Raw genomic sequence first — 23,003 nt, 5'->3', positions numbered from 1 at the left:
ACAGGCACTCAAGTCATAATAAAAATAGCAATAAAGGCTTACTGAAAACTGGCTATGTGCCATATTCTACATTAAGCATTTATTCCTCAAAACAATTATATGAGATATAGACTATCACTGTCCTCATTTTACACGAGAAGATTGAGGCATAGAGAAATAAAGTTGCCTGATATTTGTTGAATGATGGAAAAAAGAAAACTCCTCCACTTCTGTTCTGGATCCCATCCCCATGGCATCAAGACTCATCAGGCATCATCAATTTCAACCCCCAGCTCGCATTTTAATATCTCATTCTCTACTAGTTCCATTCCTTTCAGTCTAAATAGATGCTAATCTCACTTCTGCTTTTAAAAAATTCTTTTGAAAGAATATTTCCCTTCACCCTATCTCCTTTTCAAGCTCTCCTCCATTGTTCTCTTTTCTTTCACCATCAATTTTCCTAGAAAATAGAGTCCACATGCATCGCTTCTACTTCTTTGCCTCATTCACTCAGCCTAGTTTCTAGTGAAATCTGGCTTCTACTTCCACTGAGATCCACTGAAAATGTAATCTAATGCCGAGGAGTTGTGTCTTCTCATTGGGCCTGACAGGCCAGTAGGTATTTCAATACTGTTGACAACCCTTGCTCCCTTCTTCAAGCTCTCTTCCAGCATGGCTCTCTTCTGATAAGCCTCTACCTCACTGGCTTCTCTTCCCCCTCTTCATACTTTAAATTGTTCCTCATGGTTCTCTCCTTGCCTCTCTTCTCTAGTCATCCTGCACACCCTCCTTGGAAATCTCATTGACTTCCCCAAATCCTATAGATTAGACCTTGCTGCAAGTAACTTTTTAAGAAATTTTTCTTTAAATTTCTTGATTTTCTTGCATTGCCAAAGCATCAAGTTCAACTTCTTACCATTACGTCCATGGCCCTTTATAGCCAGGCTCCAACCCCATCAACAATTCCATCTCCACTCCCACATCTATATACCAGAACTCCAGCCCCACTTAACTAAGAAGTTAACTGCCTCACAGTCACACATCACCGCACATTTACCATGCTTTTTTCAACCCTTTGCTCCTGCTATCTCCTCTTCTTAGAAAGTGCTCTTCTCACCCCATTCTCTTCCTTTTCTGCCTGGTAAAGTCTTAAGTCAAATATCATCATTACTTCCTCTTTAAAACTCTCCCAAATACAACCAGACAGAATTCATCACTCCTGTATCTGTGTTCTTTGAGCAGATGACTGTCATTCTTTCTAAAATAAGCTGTGCAAAGGAGGGCAAAAATCATGTCTTATTCACCTACATATCCACAGTCACTAGTACAGTGCTTGGTGTGTTGAGTTACTCTTCCTCAGCCTTCAACTTCCTGTCCCTTATACTTATACACCGCCCTTTCCAACCACCTTCTCTCAGTCCTGAAGTTTCTGTTCTGTTCTGACCTCTTAGTAGGCTTCTAGAGCTGGACCAAGACCAAGTTAGTTTAATGGCATCAAAAAAAGATAAAACAAAAAAATAATTTCAACTTGAAGGCATTCCCTTCTGGTTGAAAAAAAGAAATGGCTTACTTACTACAGAAATCTTCCTTAGAAGACGATCCAGTGTGAATCATAATCTGGTCTCTCCAATAGTGCTAGCCACTAGCCAGCACCAACCCTGCACAGATCAGGTGCAGAAAACTAAGAGTTAAATCCAAGGCCCCAAAGAAAACTTACTCTTTTTCCGGTCACTTCCAACGGGGAGTTTGGAGGCTGGGATATACTTCAATGAAACCACCAACTCGCCTTTGTGTGCTGGCAAGCTAGTCGAGGACTCAGCACTGATCTGAAACACAGGGAAACCCAACAGGTCAGGCTGGGCTATTCAGACTGTTGAGACCTCTCACGGAGGCAATTCTAAAATTATCCTCAAGAAGAGCTTCACAACATAAAATTATCCTCCTCCTTATGAATACCATCCTGGATCCCTAGGCCATGGAAGCCACAGGATTCTAAGCAGTTTCTTCAGAAGGAGCTGCACAAGAACTAACAAAGAGTCTTCTGTGATGCTGACTGTTTTGCTACTATGGGGATACTGTTACTAGATTCCAAATACCCCTGAAGGTCTTCAAGCAAGGCTGCCATACAAAATGACGTGGGACCGACACCATGATGGAGAATCTTATTACCAACATTGTTAGTGATAGCCCCAAAGTGGAAACAATCTAAATGTCAATCAATATAGGAAAGGTTAAATGAGTGATTTTAATGCCCTTGTATGGCATATGGCATGTGATCCTCAAAAAGGATGCCATGAATCTCTACACGCTAACAGGGAAAGATTCCAAGATGTACTGTTAAGTCAACAAAGCAAGATGCAGAAAAAGTATCGCACTTATATTAAAACATATTTTTATTTGTATATGTGAATATATATATATATATGTTAATAATTATTATCATTATCACTCATACAGTACTTACTATATCTGCCAGGTATTGTTATAGTATTTTAAGTATATCATCTTGTTTAATCCTCAAGATACTCCCTATGACATGAGTACAATTACCCCCACTTTACAGATTATGGAACAGAGGAACAGAGATGTTAAGTAACTTGCCCAGGGTCACATAGTAATTGGCAGAGCCAGGATTCAAACTCAGACAGACTGGCTCTCAAATCCATGCTTTTAAGCACTATGTTACACTGCATAGAAAAACCCAGAAAGATACAGACAAACTTAACACTTGTATCTTCTATTTTTTTTTAATTTTATTTTATTTTTAAACTTTACAATATTGTATTAGTTTTGCCAAATATCGAAATGAATCTGCCACAGGTATACCCGCGTTCCCCATCCTGAACCCTCCTCCTCCTCCCTCCCTACCCTCCCTCTGGGTCATCCCAGTGCACCAGCCCCAAGCATCCAGTACCGTGCATCGAACCTGGACTGGCGACTCGTTTCATACATGATATTATACATGTTTCAATGCTATTTTCCCAAATCTCCCCACCCTCTCCCTCTCCCACAGAGTCCATAAGACTGATCTATACATCGGTGTCTCTTTTGCTGTCTCATACACAGGGTTATTGTTACCATCTTTCTAAATTCCATATATATGCGTTAGTATACTGTATTGGTGTTTTTCTTTCTGGCTTACCTCACTCTGTATAATAGGTTCCAGTTTCATCCATCTCATTAGAACTGATTCAAATGTATTCTTTTTAATGGCTGAGTAATACTCCATTGTGTACATGTACCACTGCTTTCTTATTCATTCATCTGCTGATGGACATCTAGGTTGCTTCCATGTCCTGGCTATTATAAATAGTGCTGCGATGAACATTGGGGTACACGTGTCTCTTTCCCCTCTGGTTTCCTCAGTGTGTATGCCCAGCAGTGGGGTTGCTGGATCATAAGGCAGTTCTATTTCCAGTCTTTTAAGGAATCTCCACACTGTTCTCCATAGTGGCTGTACTAGTTTGCATTCCCACCAACAGTGTAAGAGAGTTCCCTTTTCTCCACACCTTCTCCAGCATTTATTGCTTGTAGACTTTTGGATCGCAGCCATTCTGACTGGCGTGAAATGGTACCTCATAGTGGTTTTGATTTGCATTTCTCTGATAATGAGTGATGTTAAGCATCTTTTCATGTGTTTGTTAGCCATCTGTATGTCTTCTTTGGAGAAATGTCTATTTAGTTCTTTGGCCCACTTTTTGATTAGGTCATTTATTTTTCTGGAGTTGAGCTGTAGGAGTTGCTTGTATATTTTTTGAGATTAGTTGTTTGTCAGTTGCTTCATTTGCTATTATTTTCTCCCATTCTGAAGGCTGCCTTTTCACCTTGCTAATAGTTTCCTTTGTTGTGCAGAAGCTTTTAAGTTTAATTAGGTCCCATTTGTTTATTTTTGCTTTTATTTCCAATATTCTGGGAGGTGGGTCATAGAGGATCCTGCTGTGATGTATGTCGGAGAGTGTTTTGCCTATGTTCTCTTCTAGGAGTTTTATAGTTTCTGGTCTTACGTTTAGATCTTTAATCCATTTTGAGTTTATTTTTGTGTATGGTGTTAGAAAGTGGTCTAGTTTCATTCTTTTACAAGTGGTTGACCAGAGTTCCCAGCACCACTTGTTAAAGAGATTGTCTTTAATCCATTGTATATTCTTGCCTCCTTTGTCAAAGATAAGGTGTCCATATGTGCGTGGATTTATCTCTGGGCTTTCTATTTTGTTCCATTGATCAATATTTCTGTCTTTGTGCCAGTACCATACTGTCTTGATAACTGTGGCTTTGTAATAGAGCCTGAAGTCAGGTAGGTTGATTCCTCCAGTTCCATTCTTCTTTCTCAAGATCGCTTTGGCTATTCGAGGTTTTTTGTATTTCCATACAAATTGTGAAATTATTTGTTCTAGCTCTGTGAAGAATACCGTTGGTAGCTTGATAGGGATTGCATTGAATCTATAAATTGCTTTGGGTAGTATACTCATTTTCACCATATTGATTCTTCCAATCCATGAACATGGTATATTTCTCCATCTATTAGTGTCCTCTTTGATTTCTTTCACCAGTGTTTTATAGTTTTCTATGTATAGGTCTTTAGTTTCTTTAGGTAGATATATTCCTAAGTATTTTATTCTTTCCGTTGCAATGGTGAATGGAATTGTTTCCTTAATTTCTCTTTCAGTTTTCTCATTATTAGTGTATAGGAATGCAAGGGATTTCTGTGTGTTGATTTTATATCCTGCAACTTTACTATAATCATTGATTAGTTCTAGTAATTTTCTGGTGGAGTCTTTAGGGTTTTCTATGTAAAGGATCATGTCATCTGCAAACAGTGAGAGTTTTACTTCTTCTTTTCCAATTTGGATTCCTTTTATCACTTGTATCTTCTAAAGAGGGGAGTAGAATGGGGAAAGGAAAAACGGCTTTCACTTTTTACTCTCTATGTATCTATAGTGTTTTTTTAATGAGAAAGGCAAGTATCACTTGTATGATTTTCAAAGATCAGAAGTCTTTTTTTAAAAGAGAGCTTGCAGATATTTGAGGGCTCGGTGAAACTTTGTTACTAAGATTTGAATATGCCACAATTTTAACTTTATGTTAGTTTTGGTTAATGACTCTCTCTACCACTAGAATCTAAACGCCAGGAGACAGGAATCAAGTGTTTTTATCATTGTTCATCCTAGCATGCCTGACACTTAGCAATGTACCTAGCATATATAGGTGCTCTACAAATATTTCCTGGATGAATGCAAGAGGGAATGAGTGGGTGTCAGGTAGTATGAGCAGTAAGTGGCCATGAGGAGCAGGATGGTTTCATTCTGCTGGCTGTCTTGGCATGGCTGTGCTCCTTATGCCTTGGAATCCAGAGCATGAGCTGGTGCAGATCAGAGGTGCTCATTCACTGCCTGTGTTCACAGGGGCTCCTCTAACATAGGGCCTCAGCTCTGAGTATAGCAATACAAGGAAGGCATAATCCCCATCAGTCTGGAAAATTGTACCATATACCAAGAATGCACAGCAGTGTAATGGATGAAAGAGACACAGAAGGATAGGGAGGTGGATGCCAGGAAGAGAAAACTGAATGGGAGCAAACGGATCACTAGGGCAAGAAAAAAAAGTAAAATCAGAGACAAAAAATGGAGAATGTTTTCAGTTAAAATAAATATGCAATACTGGAGTGGTCTTTTTGTTATTTATAAAATATCTATACTATTTGTTAGTCTCTAGATTGTGAGCTTCAGTGGACTCTAAAAAATTAGGGTTTAACCTTAGCTGGAAATTGGCATAATTGGCATATTTGTTTCAAAAGCACATTTTCATTCTGGCTCAAAATAATTTCAAAGAGCAAACAGTTCCATTTCAGTGCAGGTTTTTCTTTTGATGGAAGGCATTCTTTGCTGGCAGTAGTTCATGACAGTTTACAATGACATTTCCATTATAATTGTATCAACTGTAGGCCCTTGAGAGAATGACTTATATGCCAAATGCTTAAGAAATTCTAAATTTCTAATAATATGCTATAGTTTTATTATAATGGCTTTCCAATTTTTATTAGTACTTAAAGGGAGATTTTTAATAGTGTTACTATATTTTTGGAGGGCAGTAGCTTCAAAATATCGAATGTTCATTTCCTTTGACTCAGCAATTCCACCACCAGAAATTTCTCCTACAGTTACACTCACAAAAGACGGACTAGATATAGTATACCATAGTTTTAACAGAGAAAAATAGAGGCAAAAAATTAAATGCCCATCAGTGAGGGAACTGTAAATATAATACAGGTACACGAAGAATGTGTTATGTGTCCTTAGTCACTCAGATGTATCCCACTCTATACAACCCCATGGACTGTAGCCCACCAGGCTCATCTGTTCCTGGGATTCTCCAGGCAAGAATACTGGAATAGGTAGCCATCCCCTTCTCCGCGGGATCTTCTGGACCCAGGGATTGAAACCAGGTATCCTGCACGGCAGGTACATTCTTTACCATCTGAGTCACCAGGGAAGCCCACACGAAGAATACTATCCAGCAATTAAAATGAGATAAACCTGTAGTGATGGCATAGAAAAATGTCCATGATAAATGACAAAGTGTTAAACAAAAAAAATCAAGATATATATACACACAATGAGAAGAGCTCATTTGTGTAAAAAGGAAAATTTTAAATCCATATTTATATATCTGTGCTGCTTAATACAAAATTTCTATAAAGATATTCAAGTAGTTGATAATAGTTCTAACCTACTTTTCTTTTTATATACTTCTATATTGTTTTATGCAATATCAAAAACAACAGAATGATCTCTGTTTGTTTCCAAGGCAAACCATTCAATATCACAGGAATCCAAGTCTATGCCCCAACCGGTAACACTGAAGAAGCTGGAGTTGAACAGTTCTGTGAAGACCTACAAGACCTTCTAGAACTAACACCCAAAAGAGATGCCCCTTTACATTATAGGGGACTGGAATGCAAAAGCAGGACGTCAAGAAACACCTGGAGTAACAGGCAAATTTGGCCTTGGAATACAGAATGAAGCAGGGCAAAGGCTAATAGAGTTTGGCCAAGAGAACGCACTGGTCATAGCAAACACCCTCTTTCAACAACACAAAAGAAGACTCTACACATGGACACCACCAGATGGTCAACACAGAAATCAGACTGATTATATTCTTTGCAGCCAAAGATGCAGAAGCTCTATACAGTCAGCAAAAACATGACAGGGAGCTGACTGTGGCTCAGATCATGAACTCCTTATTGCCAAATTCAGACTGAAATTGAAGAAAGTGGAGAAAACCACTAGACCATTCAGGTATGACCTAAATCAAATCCCTTATGACTATACAGTAGAAGTGAGAAAAACATTTAAGGGATTAGATCTGATAGACAGAGTGCCTGATGAACTATGGATGGAGGTTCATGACACTGTAGAGGAGACAGGAATCAAGACCATCCCCAAGAAAAAGAAATGCAAAACAGCAAAATAGCTGTCTGAGGAGGCCATACAAATAGCTGTGAAAAGAAGAGAAGCGAAAAGCAAAGGAGAAAAGGAAAGATATACCCATTTGAATGCAGAGTTCCAAATAGCAAGGAGAGATAAGAAAGACTTCCTCAGCTATCAATGCAAAGAAATAGAGGAAAACAATAGAATAGGAAAGACTAGAGATCTCTTCAAGAAAATTAGAGATACCAAGAGAACATTTCATGCAAAGATGGGCTCAATAAAGGACAGAAATGGTATGGACCTAACTGAAGCAGAAGATATTAAGAAGAGGTGGCAAGAATACACAGAAGAACTGTACAAAAAAGATCTTCACGACCCAGATAATCACGATGGTGTGATCACTCACCTAGAGCTAGACATCTTGGAATGTGAAGTCAAGTGGGCCTTACGAAGCATCACTATGAAGAAAGCTAGTGGAGGTGATGGAATTCCAGTTGAGCTCTTTTAAATCCTGAAAGATGATGCTGTGAAAGTGCTGCACTCAATATGCCAGCAAATTTGGAAAACTCAGCAGTGGCCACAGGACTGGAAAAGGTCAGTTTTCATTCCTATCCCAAAGAAAGGCAATGCCAAAGAATGCTCAGACTACCCCACAGTTGCACTCATCACACACGCTAGTAAAGTGATGCTTAAAATTCTCCAAGCCAGGCTTCAGCAATAACTGAACTGTGAACTTCCAGATGTTCCAGCTGGTTTTAGAAAAGGCAGAAGAACCAGAGATCAAACTGCCAACATCCGTCGGATCATCAAAAAAGCAAGAGAGTTCCAGAAAAACATCTATTTCTGCTTTATTAACTATGCCAAAGCCTTTGACTGTATGGATCACAATAAACTCTGGAAAATTCTGAAAGAGATGGGAATACCAGACCACCTGACCTGCCTCTTGAGAAATCTGTATGCAGGTCAGGAAGCAACAGTTAGAACTGGACATGGAACAGACTGGTTCCAAATAGGAAAAGGAGTACATCAAGGCTGCATATTGTCACCCTACTTAGTTTAACTTATATGCAGAGAACATCATAAGAAATGCTGGGCTGGAAGAAGCAAAACCTGGAATCAAGATTGCCGGGAGAAATATCAATAACCTCAGATATGCAGATGATACCACCCTTATGGCAGAAAGTGAAGAACTAAAGAGCCTCTTGATGAAAGTGAAAGAGGAGAGTGAAAAAAGTTGGCCTAAAAGCTCAACATTCAGAAAACGAAGATCATGGCATCCGGTCCCATCACTTCATGGGAAATAGATGGGGAAACAGTGGAAACAGTGGCTGACTTTATTTTTCTGGGCTCCAAAATCACTGCAGATGGTGATTGCAGCCATGAAATTAAATGACGGTTACTCCTTGGAAGGAAAGTTATGACCATCCTAGATAGCATATTCAAAAGCAGAGACATTACTTTGCCAACAAAGGTCCGTCTAGTCAAGGCTATGGTTTTTCCAGTGGTCATGTATGGATGTGAGAGTTGGACTATAAAAAAAGCTGAGCACCAAAGAATTGATGCTTTTGAACTGTGGTGTTGGAGAAGACTTTTGAGAGTCCCTTGGACTGCAAGGAGATCCAACCAGTCCATCCTAAAGGAGATCAGTCCTGGGTGTTCATTGAAAGGACTGATGTTGAAGTTGAAACTCCAATACTTAGGACACCTGATGCGAAGAGCTGACTCATTGGAAAAGACCCTGATGCTGGGAAAGATTGAGGGCAGGAGGAGAAGGGGACGACAGAGGATGAGATGGTTGGATGGCATCACTGACTCAATGGACATGGGTTTGGGTGAACTCCGGGAGTTGGTGATGGACAGGGAGACCTGGCGTGCTGCGGTTCATGGGGTCACAAAGAGTCGGACACGGCTGAGCAACTGAACTGAACTGATATTGTTTTAATTTTGAACCATGTACACATAAATCCTTTTATTCTTAATGTTCTTGATAAGCAATATATGTAGACATGGTAAAAATTTCAAATGTTATAAAAAGGCATATAGAGAAAACTAAATCACCCTCCCACTTCAGTTTCTCTTTTTAGAAGCAGTCACTACTACTACTTCTATGTCTATCTTTCCCAAGTTATTCTATCTACCATGAACTATTTTTAGCATTGAAAATGCTAATGCTTGGGGCTGGTGCACTGGGACGACCCAGAGGGATGGTACGGGGAGGGAGGAGGGAGGAAGGTTCAGGATGGGGAACATGTGTATACCTGTGGCAGATTCATGTTGATATATGGCAAAACCAATACAATATTGTAAAGTTAAAAAAAACAAAATAAAATTTAAAAAAGAAATTAAAAAAAATAAAAAAGTTTTACAGAAGAATCTTGCCACTGAAAAGTTCTGATAATCAAGAAGTCCTAACTCTGTTTTAGCAATTTCATCTTAACCTGAATGACAGTAACCTACTGAACATCTTTTATGTGCCAGGCACTGATTGGTACTCTGTATACGATCCAGCAGAAGAGAATATTATCATCATTTCCACTTTATAGATGAAGAAACTAAGGCCCACAGAATTTAGGTGACTTACCTAAGTTAGTTTTTAAGTTAGGTAATTTACTTAGCTGTCAAATCACAGTGTCTGGACTCAAATCCAGGTCCACACTCAGATCCCAGGTAATATTACACACTGTGCTACACTCTCCCCTGGGATTCCATCTCCAAAGTAATACTTCCCCTGGCTTGTATGACAAAGAGCACGGGAAGTGGAGCTCCATGAATTGGTTTACTTCCCATTTCTGTAGTGAAAAGGGCAGTTTGGAAAACCAGCACAGATTAGGATACATCCAAAAGGTTAGCTTGGAGAAAAGGCACAAGTCAGAATGTTAGGATACACCCAGACTCTAGAAGATGAGGAAGCAAAGCTTGACACACATATATATGAAAGACTTCAAAGGGGAACCACGGCTTCATCGTTCACCTGGCTTGTAACAGAAGAGATTACTGACACTTGCCATCCAAGAGCATCTGAAATTACTGTTAAACTAGGAAACCCCAGCAGGGGGCGTGAGAACTCCACAAACTACAATCAAAACTGTTCTACAGAAGTCACTGCAGATAATTCTACCTCAGATGCAAACTCTATAAGGAGTTGTTAAAGCAGACTACCTTTCCATGTAAAGGGAGACAATGATCCACTTTCTTATCAAGCTTCCAGGAATCCATCTGGACCTCTGCCTCTCCAAGAAAAGTGTTTCTGCCAAAACGACCATGATGCCACACCGAGAATTGCAAAGTCCTCTGGGCCAAGAGAGATTCTGGGATTTCATACTGTGAAAGGAAAGGAGACACCCAAGATGATTAGTTCACAGTAATTTCTCAGAAAAATATTATTCCAAAATCTGAACAAGCATACTCAAAGTCCATAGTCCTGATCAAATCACTGTAGTCCCTAAGCACTTTGAGCTTCATCCCTCAAAGCCTTTACTTATCCCACTTCACAAAAACCTACCATACTCCAGGGGAGGACCTGGGATATAAATTTTTCCTTCAGTGGGTGAGAGAACACTGGAATATGCAAAAGAACTGCCAGGGAGACTCCTGATTACAAATGACCCCTTAAAATGAGATTTGCGACCACGAGGCCCTCCAACTTCACCAGAATCCAAGAAAATCAAACCAGCTTTGTTTGCTGAGAAGTCAGGATGTGAACAGATGCCCACAGTGTATCCTCAAACACAGACATGGCCGCTGAAAACCATGTTGACCAGCCATATAGTAGAGGAATTGCTACAGCTCAGCACACAAGACAGAACAAGTTCTATCCTCTCAGACTCTAGATACTTACTCTGAGGATCTCATCATATAACGGATTAATAGTGTCCTGCTTGATGCTGGTTTTTCTTTTTCCTTGGCGGGATTTGTCTGGCAGAAGATAAGCCTTCACATATCTAGAAGCCAAGGAGAATACTGAGTCATTGGCTGTCTTTTTGGAAACCTGCTTCTCACTTCCCTGTCTTCCATACACATATGCCATTATGAAGTGAAAATATCACATCAAGCCCTCTGCTACACACCATTCTTGGATTTTCCTAATCCTGGCCCCTTTCCCACATCTCCCCTAACCACTCTCAATCACACCTCCCTGTCTGCCCAGGAAGTGAGAGCTTTGGTTCAAGGGTGCCCAGAGAGATGTTGGGGTCTGATCATCTCCAAGCACTGTGCAGGGTACAGAAGCACTCACGGATTTGAGCGCTTCTTGGCTTCATCAGCATAGGCCAACTGTTGGCACTCCTTCACGTGAATGACCAGAGCCTGTGTTTGCTGCTCGTACTTCAGAGAAAAGGCAATCTTTCCAGTCACAAAGATGTTCCCGAAATCACCGGCTTCACTATAGATGCTCATCATGCTGCCAATCGTACTCTGAAGATAAAGCACCCACATAACAGGTGGTAACTAGACTTATCATGGTGAGCATTTTTAAATTTACAGAAATCTATGTTGTATGACAGGAACTAACATAGTGTTATAGGTCAATTATACTTCAAACATAAACAAAACTCATAGAAAAAGATAGCAGATTTGTTGTTATAAGAGGCAAGGGGTCAGGGGAGGGGGAATTATATGAAAGTGGTCAAAAGGTGCAAACTCCCAGTTTTAAGATAAATAAGTGCTAGGGATATAATACACAACATGATACACACACACACACACACACACAGAGTATAATTAACACTGCTCTGTGTTATATATATTAAAGTGGTTAAGAGACAAATACTAAGAGTTCTCATCACAAGGAAAAAACTCTATTTCTTTAATTTTGTATCTATATAAGATGATGGATGTTCCCAAACTTATTGTGGTAACCATTTCAAAATGTATGTTAGTCAAATCAATATGCAATACACCTTACACAGTGCTGTATGTCAGTTATATCTCAATAAAACTGGAAGAAATAAACAAACAAGATAAAACACCCATAAACATCTGGTGAAGGCACACTCTCCCTGCCACATTGTTCACATTTTCACTCATGAGAAAGTCAGTCACTAAACAAAACAAAAGCCCCTGCAACTAACCAGTACGGCCAATGGTCTTGTACCCAGAATATAAGAGAGAGCTAACAGCACACTCACAACTGCTTACAACTGCTGAGGTTTACCAATCAGCTCACCTAGGTTCTGAGCTGCTCTTCTTATTCTCTTTTTATATATTTTTATTGTTAATTTTCAACTGCCCCAGAAGGTGAGCAAGGAGTAGAGGCAGCGTACAGCTGAGTCTGATTTTGGTGTATACTATGTATGTTATGATGTTGATTAGAAGGGATCAGTTATCAATTAAAACAAGGAGCGTTAATTATCTGTGGGTCTCTTTTATCCACCTTATCCCTCTCAAGGTCTACAGAGAAAAGTGACTGTGTCAGATTTGGAGGGAAAACCCCACCTGAGGTGAAAAGCTACGTTCCTCTCAGCTAATAATCAACTCTGCAAGCCTACCGTTCTCTTCCTGTGTGTGAGTATGATCATCTATTCACCCTGCTTTCTGGCTCTGTTTCCCCTAAACATCAATCTTCATACTTAATGACAGAACTAGGCCCCAATTCTTAAATGTCCCTTTAACTTTATGATTCTGATTGGTATAGTTTTCCCTTAACCATATCCTGATGCTAGGTAACCCTGCTAAGACCCTTCTCATGGCATTCACCACCCTTGAATGTGAGACTTGGGGTGTGCTCTGATGAGAACACCTGAACTTTCTCACTTTGTGGCCTGGGTACCTTTTTAGGGTAGAAGTTATGGGTTACTGTTCACAAAGCTGTGATGAACATCTCTAGCCCTAACTACCTGAAATAAGAATTTCCAGGGCAGAGACTGAGAAAGTCACCTAACTGCACTAAGCAATTATGGTCTAACTTGAGAAAAGGAACAAACAAATGCATCTCACTTACCTAGAAAGAATAACCAGAACTTCCCCACATCCTGACTCTGCTCTAGGGAAGTAGTTCCATCTTACCTGGTACCCCAACACGTCCACAGCCACAGAACTAACGGAACTTACCATGGAGGAACCACTTCTCATGCTGCTTCTGGCTAGCTTCTGACGATGCAACTTCACCAGGTGGTCAATGTCTTCTTCTTCTTCCTCCTCTTCCTGGAATGATAAATATACATTCAGAGTTAATAGAAATAAGAAAAAGTTCAAAAATGAATATCTTTCCTTTAGTAGGGGCCATAATTGTTGCTAAGCTCTGAGGTGTCATGTGCACACATACATGCTTATCTCTATCTTTGGGTTTCCCTATTTCAGGCTCCCAAACTACATCCCAACCATCCTTCTCAAATCACAAAATAGTAAGAATATCTCTTTTTAATTTGACTGCCCCAACCCAGCCATCTCTTTACATTTTATTAAGTGTGGCATAAATCCCTTGGAGGAGATTGCCATTACCCCCACCATTGAGCCACCGAATAGATGACCCACAAACTGGAGAACAATTATATCAAAGAGTGTCCAGGAGTCTCCGGTGGATGCGTGGGTCAACAGTGGCCTGCTGCGGGGTCAGGGCACTAAATACAACAGACCTGGGAGCTGCAGAGCACGCTGGCATAAGTCCTTTTGAAGGAGGTCACCATTACTGCCATTACCCCTATCACAGTTCAGGCCAAACTACAGGGAGGGAATACAGCCCCACTCATCAGCAGAAAACTGGATTAAAGATTTACTGAGCATGCTCCGCCCCCATCAGAGCAAGACCCAGATTCCCCCACAGCTACTCCCTCCAATTAGGAAGTTACCACAAGCTTCTTATCCTCATCCATCAGAGGGCAGACAGAATGAAAACCACAATCACAGAAAACTAACCAAACTGATCACATGGATCACAGCTGTGTGTAACTCAATGAAACTATGAGCCATGCAGTGTAGGGCCACCCAAGATGAACAGGTCAGGGTGGAGAGTTCTGACAAAATGTTGTCCACTGGAGAAGGGAATGGCAAACCACTTGAGTATTCATGAACAGTATGAAAAGGCAAAAAGATATGACACTGAAAGATTAACTCCTCAGGTTAGTAGGTGCCCAATATACTACTAGAGAAGAGTAGAGAAATAGCTCCAGAAAGAATGAAGAGGCTGAGCCAAAGAGAAAACAATGCCCAGTTGTGGATGTGACTGGTGATGGAAGTAAAGTTCGATGTTGTAAAGAACAATATTGCATAGGAACCTGGAATGTTAGATCCATGCATCAAGGTAAATTGGAAGTAGTCTAATAGGAGATAGGAGTGAACATCGACATTTTAGGAATCAGGGAACTAAAGGGACTGGAATGGGTGAATTTAATTCAGTTGACCATTATATCTACTACTGTGGGCAAGGATCCCTTAGAAGAAATGGAGTAGCCCTCACAGTCAACAAAAGAGTCTGAAATGCAGTACTTGGGAGCAATCTCAAGACAACAAAATGATCCATGTTACAAAGGCAAACCATTCAATATCACAGTAATCCAAGTCTATGCCCCAACCACTAATGCCAAAGAAGCTGAAGTTGAATGGTTCTATGAAGACCTACAAGACCTTCCAGTACTAAGACCAAAAGAAGATGTCCTTTTCTTCATAGTGGACTGAAATGCCAAAGTAGGAAGTCAAGAGATACCTAGAGTAACAGGCAACTTTGGCCTTGGAGTACAGAATGAAGCAGGGCAAGGCTAACAGAGTTTTTCCAAGAGAATGCAGTGGTCATAGTCAACACCTTCTTCCAACAACACAAGAGATGATGCTACACATGGACATCACCGGATGGTCGATACTAAAATCAGATTCATTATATTCTTTGCAGCCAAAGATGAAGAAGCTCTATAGAGTCAGCAAAATCAAGACTGGGAACTGACTGTGGCTCAGATTATGAACTCTTTATTGCAAAATTCAAACTTAAGTTTAAGAAAGTAGGGAAAACCACTGGACCATTCAGGTTTGACCTAATACAAATCCTTTATGATTATACAGTGGAAGTGACAAATAGATTCAAGGAATTAGACCTGATAGACACACTGCCTGAAAAACTATGGACAGAGGTTCATGACACTGTACAGGAGACTGCGATCAAAACCATCCCCAAGAAAAAGAAATGCAAAAAGGCAAAATGGATGTCTCAGGAGACCTTACAAATAGCTGAGAAAAGACAAGAAGTGAAACGTAAAGGAGTTAAGGAAAGATACCCAACTGAATGTAGAGTTCCAAAGAATAACAAGGAGAGATAAGAAAGTCTTCCTCCATGATCAATGCAAAGAAATAGAGGAAAACAAAAGAATGAGCAAGACTAGAGATCTCTCCAAGAAAATCAGAGATATCAAGGGAACATTTCATGCAAAGATGGGCAAAATTAAGGACAGAAATGGTATGGATCTAGCAAAATAAGAAGATATTAAGAAGAGGTGGCAAGAATACACAGAACTATACAAAAAAGACCTAATGATCCACATAACCACGATGGTGTGATCACCCACTTAGAGCCAGACATCCTGAAATGTGAAGTCAAGTGACCTTTAGGAAGCATCACTACGAACAAAGCTAGTGGAGGTGATGGAATTCCAGGTGAGGTATTTCAAATCCTAAAAGATGATGCTGTGAAAGTGCTGCACTCAATATGCCAGCAAATTTGAAAAACTCAGCAGTGGCCACAGGACTGGAAAAGGTCAGTTTTCATTCCAATGCCAAAGAAAGGCAATGCCAAAGAATGTTCCAACTACTGCACACTTGCACACATGTCACACACTAGCAAAGTAATGCTCAAAATTCTCCAAGCCAGGCTTCAACAGTACGTGAACCAAGAACTTCCAGATGTTCAAGCTGGATTTAGAAAAGGCAGAGGAACCAGAGATCAAATTGCCAACATCTGCTGGATCACTTAAAAAGTAATGGAATTACAGAAAAACATCTACATCTGCTTCATTTACTACGCTAAAGCCTTTGACTGTGTGGATCACAACAAACTGTGGAACATTCTGAAAGAGATGGGAATACCAGACCACCTGACTTGCCTCCTGAGAAACCTGTATGCATGTCAAGAAGCAACAGAACAAGACATGGAACAACAGACTGGTTCCAAATTGGGAAAGGAGTACATCAAGGCTGTATATTGTCACCCTGCTTATTTAACTTACATGCAGAAAGTTATTGTCACCCTGCTTATTTAACATCATGCAAAATGCCAGACTGGATGAAGCACCAGCTGGAATCAAGATTCCTAGGAAAGTATCAATAACCTCAGATATGCAGATGATACCACCCTTATGGCAGAAAGTGAAGAAGAACTAAAGAGCCTCTTGATGAAAGTGAAATAGAGTGAAACAGCTAGCTTAAAATTCAACATTCAAAAAACTAAGATTGTGGCAACTGGTCCCATCACTTCATGGCAAATAGATGGGGAAACAATGGAAACAGTGACAGATTTATATTCTGGGGATCCAAAATCACTGCAGATAGTGACTACAGCCATGAATTAAAAGACACTTGCTCCTTGGAAGAAAAGCTATGACCAACCTAGACAGCATAATAAAAAGCAGAGACATAACTTTGCTGACAAAGGTCCGTCTAGTCAAAGCTATCATTTTTCCAGTAGTCATGTGTGGATGTGAGAGTTGGACCATAAAGAAAGCTGAGCTCCAAAGAATTTATGCTTTTGAACTGGGGTGTTAGAGAAGACGCTTGAGAGTCTCTTTGACTGTAAGGAGTTCAAACCAGTCCCTCCTAAAGGAAATCAGTCCTGAATATTCATTGGAAGGACTGATGCTGAAGCTGAAACTCCAATACGTTGGTCACCTGGCGAAGAACTGACTTATTTGAGAAGACCCTGATGCTTGGGAAAGATCAAAGGCAAGAGGAGAAACTGACTCAATGGACATGAGTTTGAGCAAGCTCCAGGAGTTGGTGATGGACATGGAAGCCTGGCATGCAAAGAGTTGTACATGACTGAACGACTGAACTGACTGACTGAAGTATTTACTTGAGCCTCCAACCATATATCAAGCAATGTTTAGAAAACAAAAGAGATAGTGAAATATAATCTCTTTCTTTAAGCAATTTAGCAACCAGATTTACTTTAGAATTGAGAGAGAAATCAAAATTCATGTTACCTTTTCCTAAGGAACTAAACAGGTAAATTGAGAGTATCAGGTAGTAAAGTCAACTTTGCTTGTGTGCATGCTAAGTTGCTTTAGTCGTGTCTGACTCTTTGTAACCCTATGGTCAGTAGCCCACCAGGCTCCTCCCAGAATCCTCCATGGGATTCTCCAGGCAAGAGTACTGCAGTGGGTTGCCATGCCCTCCTCCAGGGGATCTTCCCGACCTAGGGATTGAACCCATATCTCTTACATCTCCTGCATTAGCAGGCAGGTTCTTTACCACTAGTGCCACCTGGGAGGCCCAAAGTCAACTTTATATATATAATTTTTCATATGGTTACCAAGTGAAATACAAGGGTATTTACCATATCCACACTGAGGCCTGGGACAGATTTGCTCCTGTCTCCCAGGGCGCCACTTTCATGCCCCACATCTTCCGGACGAAGATCGATCACAGACTTAGTATATTCTGAGTGGAAAATCAAAAACCAAAGCAAAAGAAACATACTCTTCTCCATACTAATAACCCACCAAGTATTCTGAACATCAATCTCAAAAGGCCATGAAGGGAAACCAGCTACCTGAAGGCCTGAGGATTTTTCTGGTGTTCTTCTTGAATATCATTTCACCTTCGTCCACAGATACCACATTTTGACCCCTAAGCTGAGCTTCCTAGGAACAGATAAGGGCAAAATAATGGAAAAAGACAGTTGGGTAGGTAGAAGAGTTGATTAGGGAAGAAGACTCAGATATTCACCAAATTATGACAAACTTAAAGATTAATTTAATCTTAGGGCTTTAACTTAATCCTAAGAAGTTGCACAAAATCTATTTTTTTTTGTTTGTGGTTTACACTAACTTCTTAAACTTTTATTTTGTATTGGGATATAGCTGATTAACAATGTTGTGATAGTTTCAGGTGAACAATAAAGGGACTCGGCCATAAATATACATGTCTCCATTCTACCCCCAAATTCCCGTCCCATCCACGCTGCCACATAACATTGAGGAGAGTTACACATGTTATACAGTAGGCCCTTGTTGGTTATCCATTTTAAATACAGCAGTGTATATATGTCCATCCCAAATTCCCCAATTATCCCTTCTCCTCATCTTTCCTCCTGGCAACCATAAGTTCATTCTCTAAAACCTATTTTCTCATGTTTCAACCAAAACCTTAGAAAATGCTACCACAGATATTTGAACTAAAATTTGTTTGCTTCAATTCTTAATTTAAATTCTTCCTGAGAAAGGAAGGAGAGAGACACAAAGACAGAAAGACAGAGATCAACCAACCAGTAACTAAAGCTTACCTTTTCTACTTGAGGTTTGGGAGCAGACATCTTCTTCCATTCTGGAAAAAGGCCAGATTTATCCAGTGAGTCTCTCCTGGGGGCAGATACAGAAACTGTAATAAAATCACCTCCTCCTCCCTTCCCCATCTATCCAGGGACCCAAGCTCTGTGGAAGGAAAGCCACTGGCTTAAGGTCAGTAACCAAATGCAGAAGGTAAACTTCACATCTGATTCACCTTGAAGGAATGCAGACAATCAGATAAGTAGCTTTGTACAAATACAAACACTCACACCCCCATGCCTAAGGGATAGCAGCATCCATTGCTGCTGGTCCAGGGGTCCAAGAACACTCTCCAAGATGCAGCAGCCTGTGGAAGTTAGTGTGTTCCAGAAGGCTGTGCTCAAAGAAGTGCTAGTGGGAGACTTGCAGCAACAGAGAAATTACTTCATTCGCCTTACCAAGTACAGAAGTCAGGAACACTGAAGGCAGGGGAACCCCACACCCTGGCTCTAGAGAACAAAACGGGAGCTCGGTTGAGCAGAACGGCCGGGACTGGGGACATCTCACCTGGACATGGTATCCGAGTCAGCTGTATAGCTATCCAGGCTCTCACTCTCGGCTTCCAGTACACTCCTTCCACTTTTCAGCTTGGGCACTTCAAATGACATGCTACAATAAAAACCAAGAGCCAACACATAAAGAAAGTGGGCTCTCCTGCTGGGTGTTGGGCTTCCTTCCAACTCCTTCACAGTGGTAGCCTAAGTGATCTTTCTAAGAGCTAAGTACACTTTTAAAACTGCTCAGAGGTTCTCTATTGCCCTTGGGATTGAGTTCAAACTCCTTAGCATGGCAAGAAAATCCTTATGAGTTGACCCCCTGCTCATCTCTACAGACTCATTTTTCACCTCTCCTTATACTTTACATTATGGAATGATGAAGCTCTCTTGGTTCCCTGAATATGACAAAGCTGCTTTTCTTCCCTCTTCTCTCTGCCCGGGATGGTCACAGTGGCCATTTTTCTTGTTTACTTGAAACTCCTGGCTAAATCTACTCATTCTTCCAGTCTCTCCTTACATGTCAATTCCTCCACATCTCTGACCATGCCCCAACCCCAAGTATGGATTAGTAGCCTTTCTATGTGCTCCTAAAGCAACCTGATGTCTTTTATACAAATTATTTAATTTGTTTGATAATTTGCTTGATAAACAAACGACTTGTTTAGTGTCTTTCTCCTCCATTAGACTAAGTTGCAGGATATCAGTGATCACATATTTTGTTCACTGCTAAGTTCCCAATGCCTAGCAGAGAAACCAGCATAGACTGGGCACTCAATTATTTGTTGACTGAATTCTTGACTAAATGCCTTCAGTGGGGCTTAAAGTATGTTCATAAATAAGCAGTATGCTTTGAAGATATTATTAAGAAGACCAGAATTTCTTTTCAGTTTAATGAAGGATGACCCTGGGCATTCAAAACAACAGTCCTCATCTCTAAAGGGAAGGACACAATTCCTGGATCCCTTACCTCAAGGAATGCTTATAATAATAATCTCCTAACTGAACTCCCTACTTCTGCCCTTGTCCCCATACAATCTATCCTCAACACAGCAGCTAAAATGAGCTTTAAAAATATAAACCCAGGGAATTCTCTGGTGGTTCTGTGGTTAGGACTCCACACTTCCAAGTTCAATCCCTGGTTGCGGAACTAAGATCCTGCAAGCCTGGCAATGTGGAATAAATACACACACATATATATACACTATATTAATATATATATCCAATACAGAATTGCCACACAAACTCAGCAATTCCACTCATAGGTATCTACCCAAGAGAACTGGGAGCACGTGTCCACACAAAAAAATTGTATATAAATGTTCACAGAAGCATTATTCACAATAGCTAACAGGTGGAAACAGTCCAAATGCCTATCAACAGATGAACCGATAAAGGAAATGTGGTACAACCATAAAACGAAATATTATTGACAACAAAAAGGAATGAAGTTTTACACATGCTACAACATAGATGAACCTTGAAAATATTATGCTAAAGTGAAATGCCAGACACAAATGGCCACATTCTGTATGATTCCATCTATAGGAAGTGTCCAGAATAGGCAAATCCACAGAAACAGAAAGCAGAATAGTTGCTGCAGAAATGGGGAGTGACTGCTTAACGGGCACAGGGTTTCTTTTTGGAGTGATGAAAATGTTCTGAAATCAGGCAGTGGTGATGGCTGCACAATATTCTGAAAGTACTAAAAGATACTGAATTGTATACTTCAAAACTGTTAAAATGATTAACCTTATGTGAATTTTACCCCAATTAAAAAAAATAATATCACATCATTCAGAGCCCTCCTTCTAACTCGGAATAAAGACAGAGTCCTTACAAGTGTCAAAATCTTACATTATCTGCTTTTCACCCAGCCTCTGTCTTTATCCCCTACCCTCTCCCCTTGTTTGTCAGTTCCAGATGACTCATACTGCCAAACACAAACCCACTTTAAGGTTGTTATACCTGCTGCTTTCTCTGCCTAGAAAGTATCTCTTTCCCCCAGATGCTCTCAGGGTTTGTGTCCTCTTTGCTTGTCTCCTCTCAAATGTCATCTTATTATTATTTATTGTTATTATCAATTATGTATAATAATTATTAATTATTATTAAGCCTTTCCCTGCACTGGCCTAGATAAAACTGCCTGCATACATACACGCTTTCCTGGTACTCCCTTTTAGACTCCTTCATTTTTCTCCACAGCACTTGTCAACATCTGACATATATTTACTTGATTATTCACTTACTGTCTGTGTCCCCCACTACCAAATCTACACTCCTCAAGCAAGGAACTTTGTTGTCGTCACCAGTATATACTATTGCCTAAAACAGTGCTTGGAAAATAGTAGGCATTCATAGACAAACAAATGAAGGAATTAATAAGAAAAGAACACAGAATGAAATAGCCAAAATCTATAACGTCTTAGGCAGGAGAGAATAAACTTTCCAAGTTATCATAACATGATATTTGAGATATCTCTATGAAAACAAACAGCAGGGGTTGAAATCCTAGGGCATGCCAGAGGTGAAACAGTGTCATTTCTTGAGAGATATATTAGCTTTATAGTCAAAAACACGCAGGGAGCTTGATTTCATTTTCACTTTAGAATCATTCTTTTTCTCTCTTTGCTCCAAAGAACAAAGAACCCAAAGCAGAACCATTCCTCTAGAGAGATAGCTTAATAGTGGTCCATGGAGAGTGTTTTCTGCTTGTATTTTTTCCTAAAGATTAATATGTACTGATCCAAAGCTGATACAAACCGCTCTAGGGCAAAAAAGCAATTATTTGACATCTGTGCAGTAGAAAAATAAACTTAGAGATGGGAGTCCTGGGCTCTAACTATCTAATGATCTGAGGTAAATCACTTACCCTGCTTTCTTTTCTGCAAAAATAAGGGAGTTGAATTAGATTATTTGTGAGGCTCCATAATTTTATGAAAAATATCATTTATGGCCACTTAATCCGTTTTCATGTTTAGGATAAATGAAAGTCTTCTGGGTTCAATGAGACAAGAAGTCATAGATAGCCAGAAGCAGTGGGCTTCAGAAATTACATTATGACCAGTGATGTCAGATGTGTTCAATCAAGTTCAGAAAATAAAAGCCATTCTTATCCACAAAAGAAGGGGAGGGGCTCATCACCTAAAACAGATGAGTCACCCAACCAAGGCTGTGTGGATAAAATCATAGTACATACATACAATGACACACCATATGAGAACAAAAAGAATGAGGCAGACCCCTGCCAATGTTATATTTTTCTGTCATTTTTTTTCCATTTGCACCTTGGGCTATAACTAACATTAATAAAGTGCACGTGTTTAAGTGTTTGATTTGATGAGTTTTTTTATTTATTTTAATTGGAGGCTAATTACTTTACAATACTATGTTTTTTGCCATACATCGACATGAATCAGCTATATGTATACATTTGTGAAACCATCACCACAATTAAGCTACTGAACATGTCTATCACTCCCCAAAGTTTCCTCATGCTCCTTCATAGTCCATCTTTCCCTCCTCAGACCTGTCTTCAAGTAAGTGCTGATCTGCTGTCATTAACATTTAGCTTGATTTTTCTAGAATTTTATATAAACAGAGTCATACAGTAGGTCCTCTTTTTTTGTTTGACTTCTTTCACT

General features: G+C 40.0%; 1 protein-coding gene across 8 annotated transcripts in view; it reads right to left on the bottom strand.

Annotated features, from left to right (window-relative positions):
- SYTL4 (synaptotagmin like 4) overlaps nucleotides 1–23,003 on the bottom strand; it is a 98,901-nt gene that overhangs the window by 5,408 nt on the left and 70,490 nt on the right. For all 8 annotated transcript variants that reach the window (XM_070366432.1, XM_070366433.1, XM_070366434.1 and 5 more), the window contains 9 exons: nucleotides 19,373–19,474; nucleotides 18,823–18,898; nucleotides 18,091–18,181; nucleotides 17,875–17,978; nucleotides 13,452–13,544; nucleotides 11,638–11,816; nucleotides 11,242–11,344; nucleotides 10,563–10,724; nucleotides 1,697–1,805 (listed from right to left, as the gene is read on the bottom strand). In XM_070366432.1, coding sequence (XP_070222533.1) covers nucleotides 1,697–1,805; nucleotides 10,563–10,724; nucleotides 11,242–11,344; nucleotides 11,638–11,816; nucleotides 13,452–13,544; nucleotides 17,875–17,978; nucleotides 18,091–18,181; nucleotides 18,823–18,898; nucleotides 19,373–19,474 — 1,019 coding nt within the window. The remainder of the gene's footprint in view (nucleotides 1–1,696; nucleotides 1,806–10,562; nucleotides 10,725–11,241; nucleotides 11,345–11,637; nucleotides 11,817–13,451; nucleotides 13,545–17,874; nucleotides 17,979–18,090; nucleotides 18,182–18,822; nucleotides 18,899–19,372; nucleotides 19,475–23,003) is intronic.

This window comes from Bos mutus, chromosome X (assembly GCF_027580195.1).
Source record: "Bos mutus isolate GX-2022 chromosome X, NWIPB_WYAK_1.1, whole genome shotgun sequence".
NCBI classification, from domain to species: Eukaryota; Metazoa; Chordata; class Mammalia; order Artiodactyla; family Bovidae; genus Bos; species Bos mutus.
Note: the sequence above shows the minus strand (reverse complement) of the source record. Positions and strands in the feature narration are given on the sequence as shown.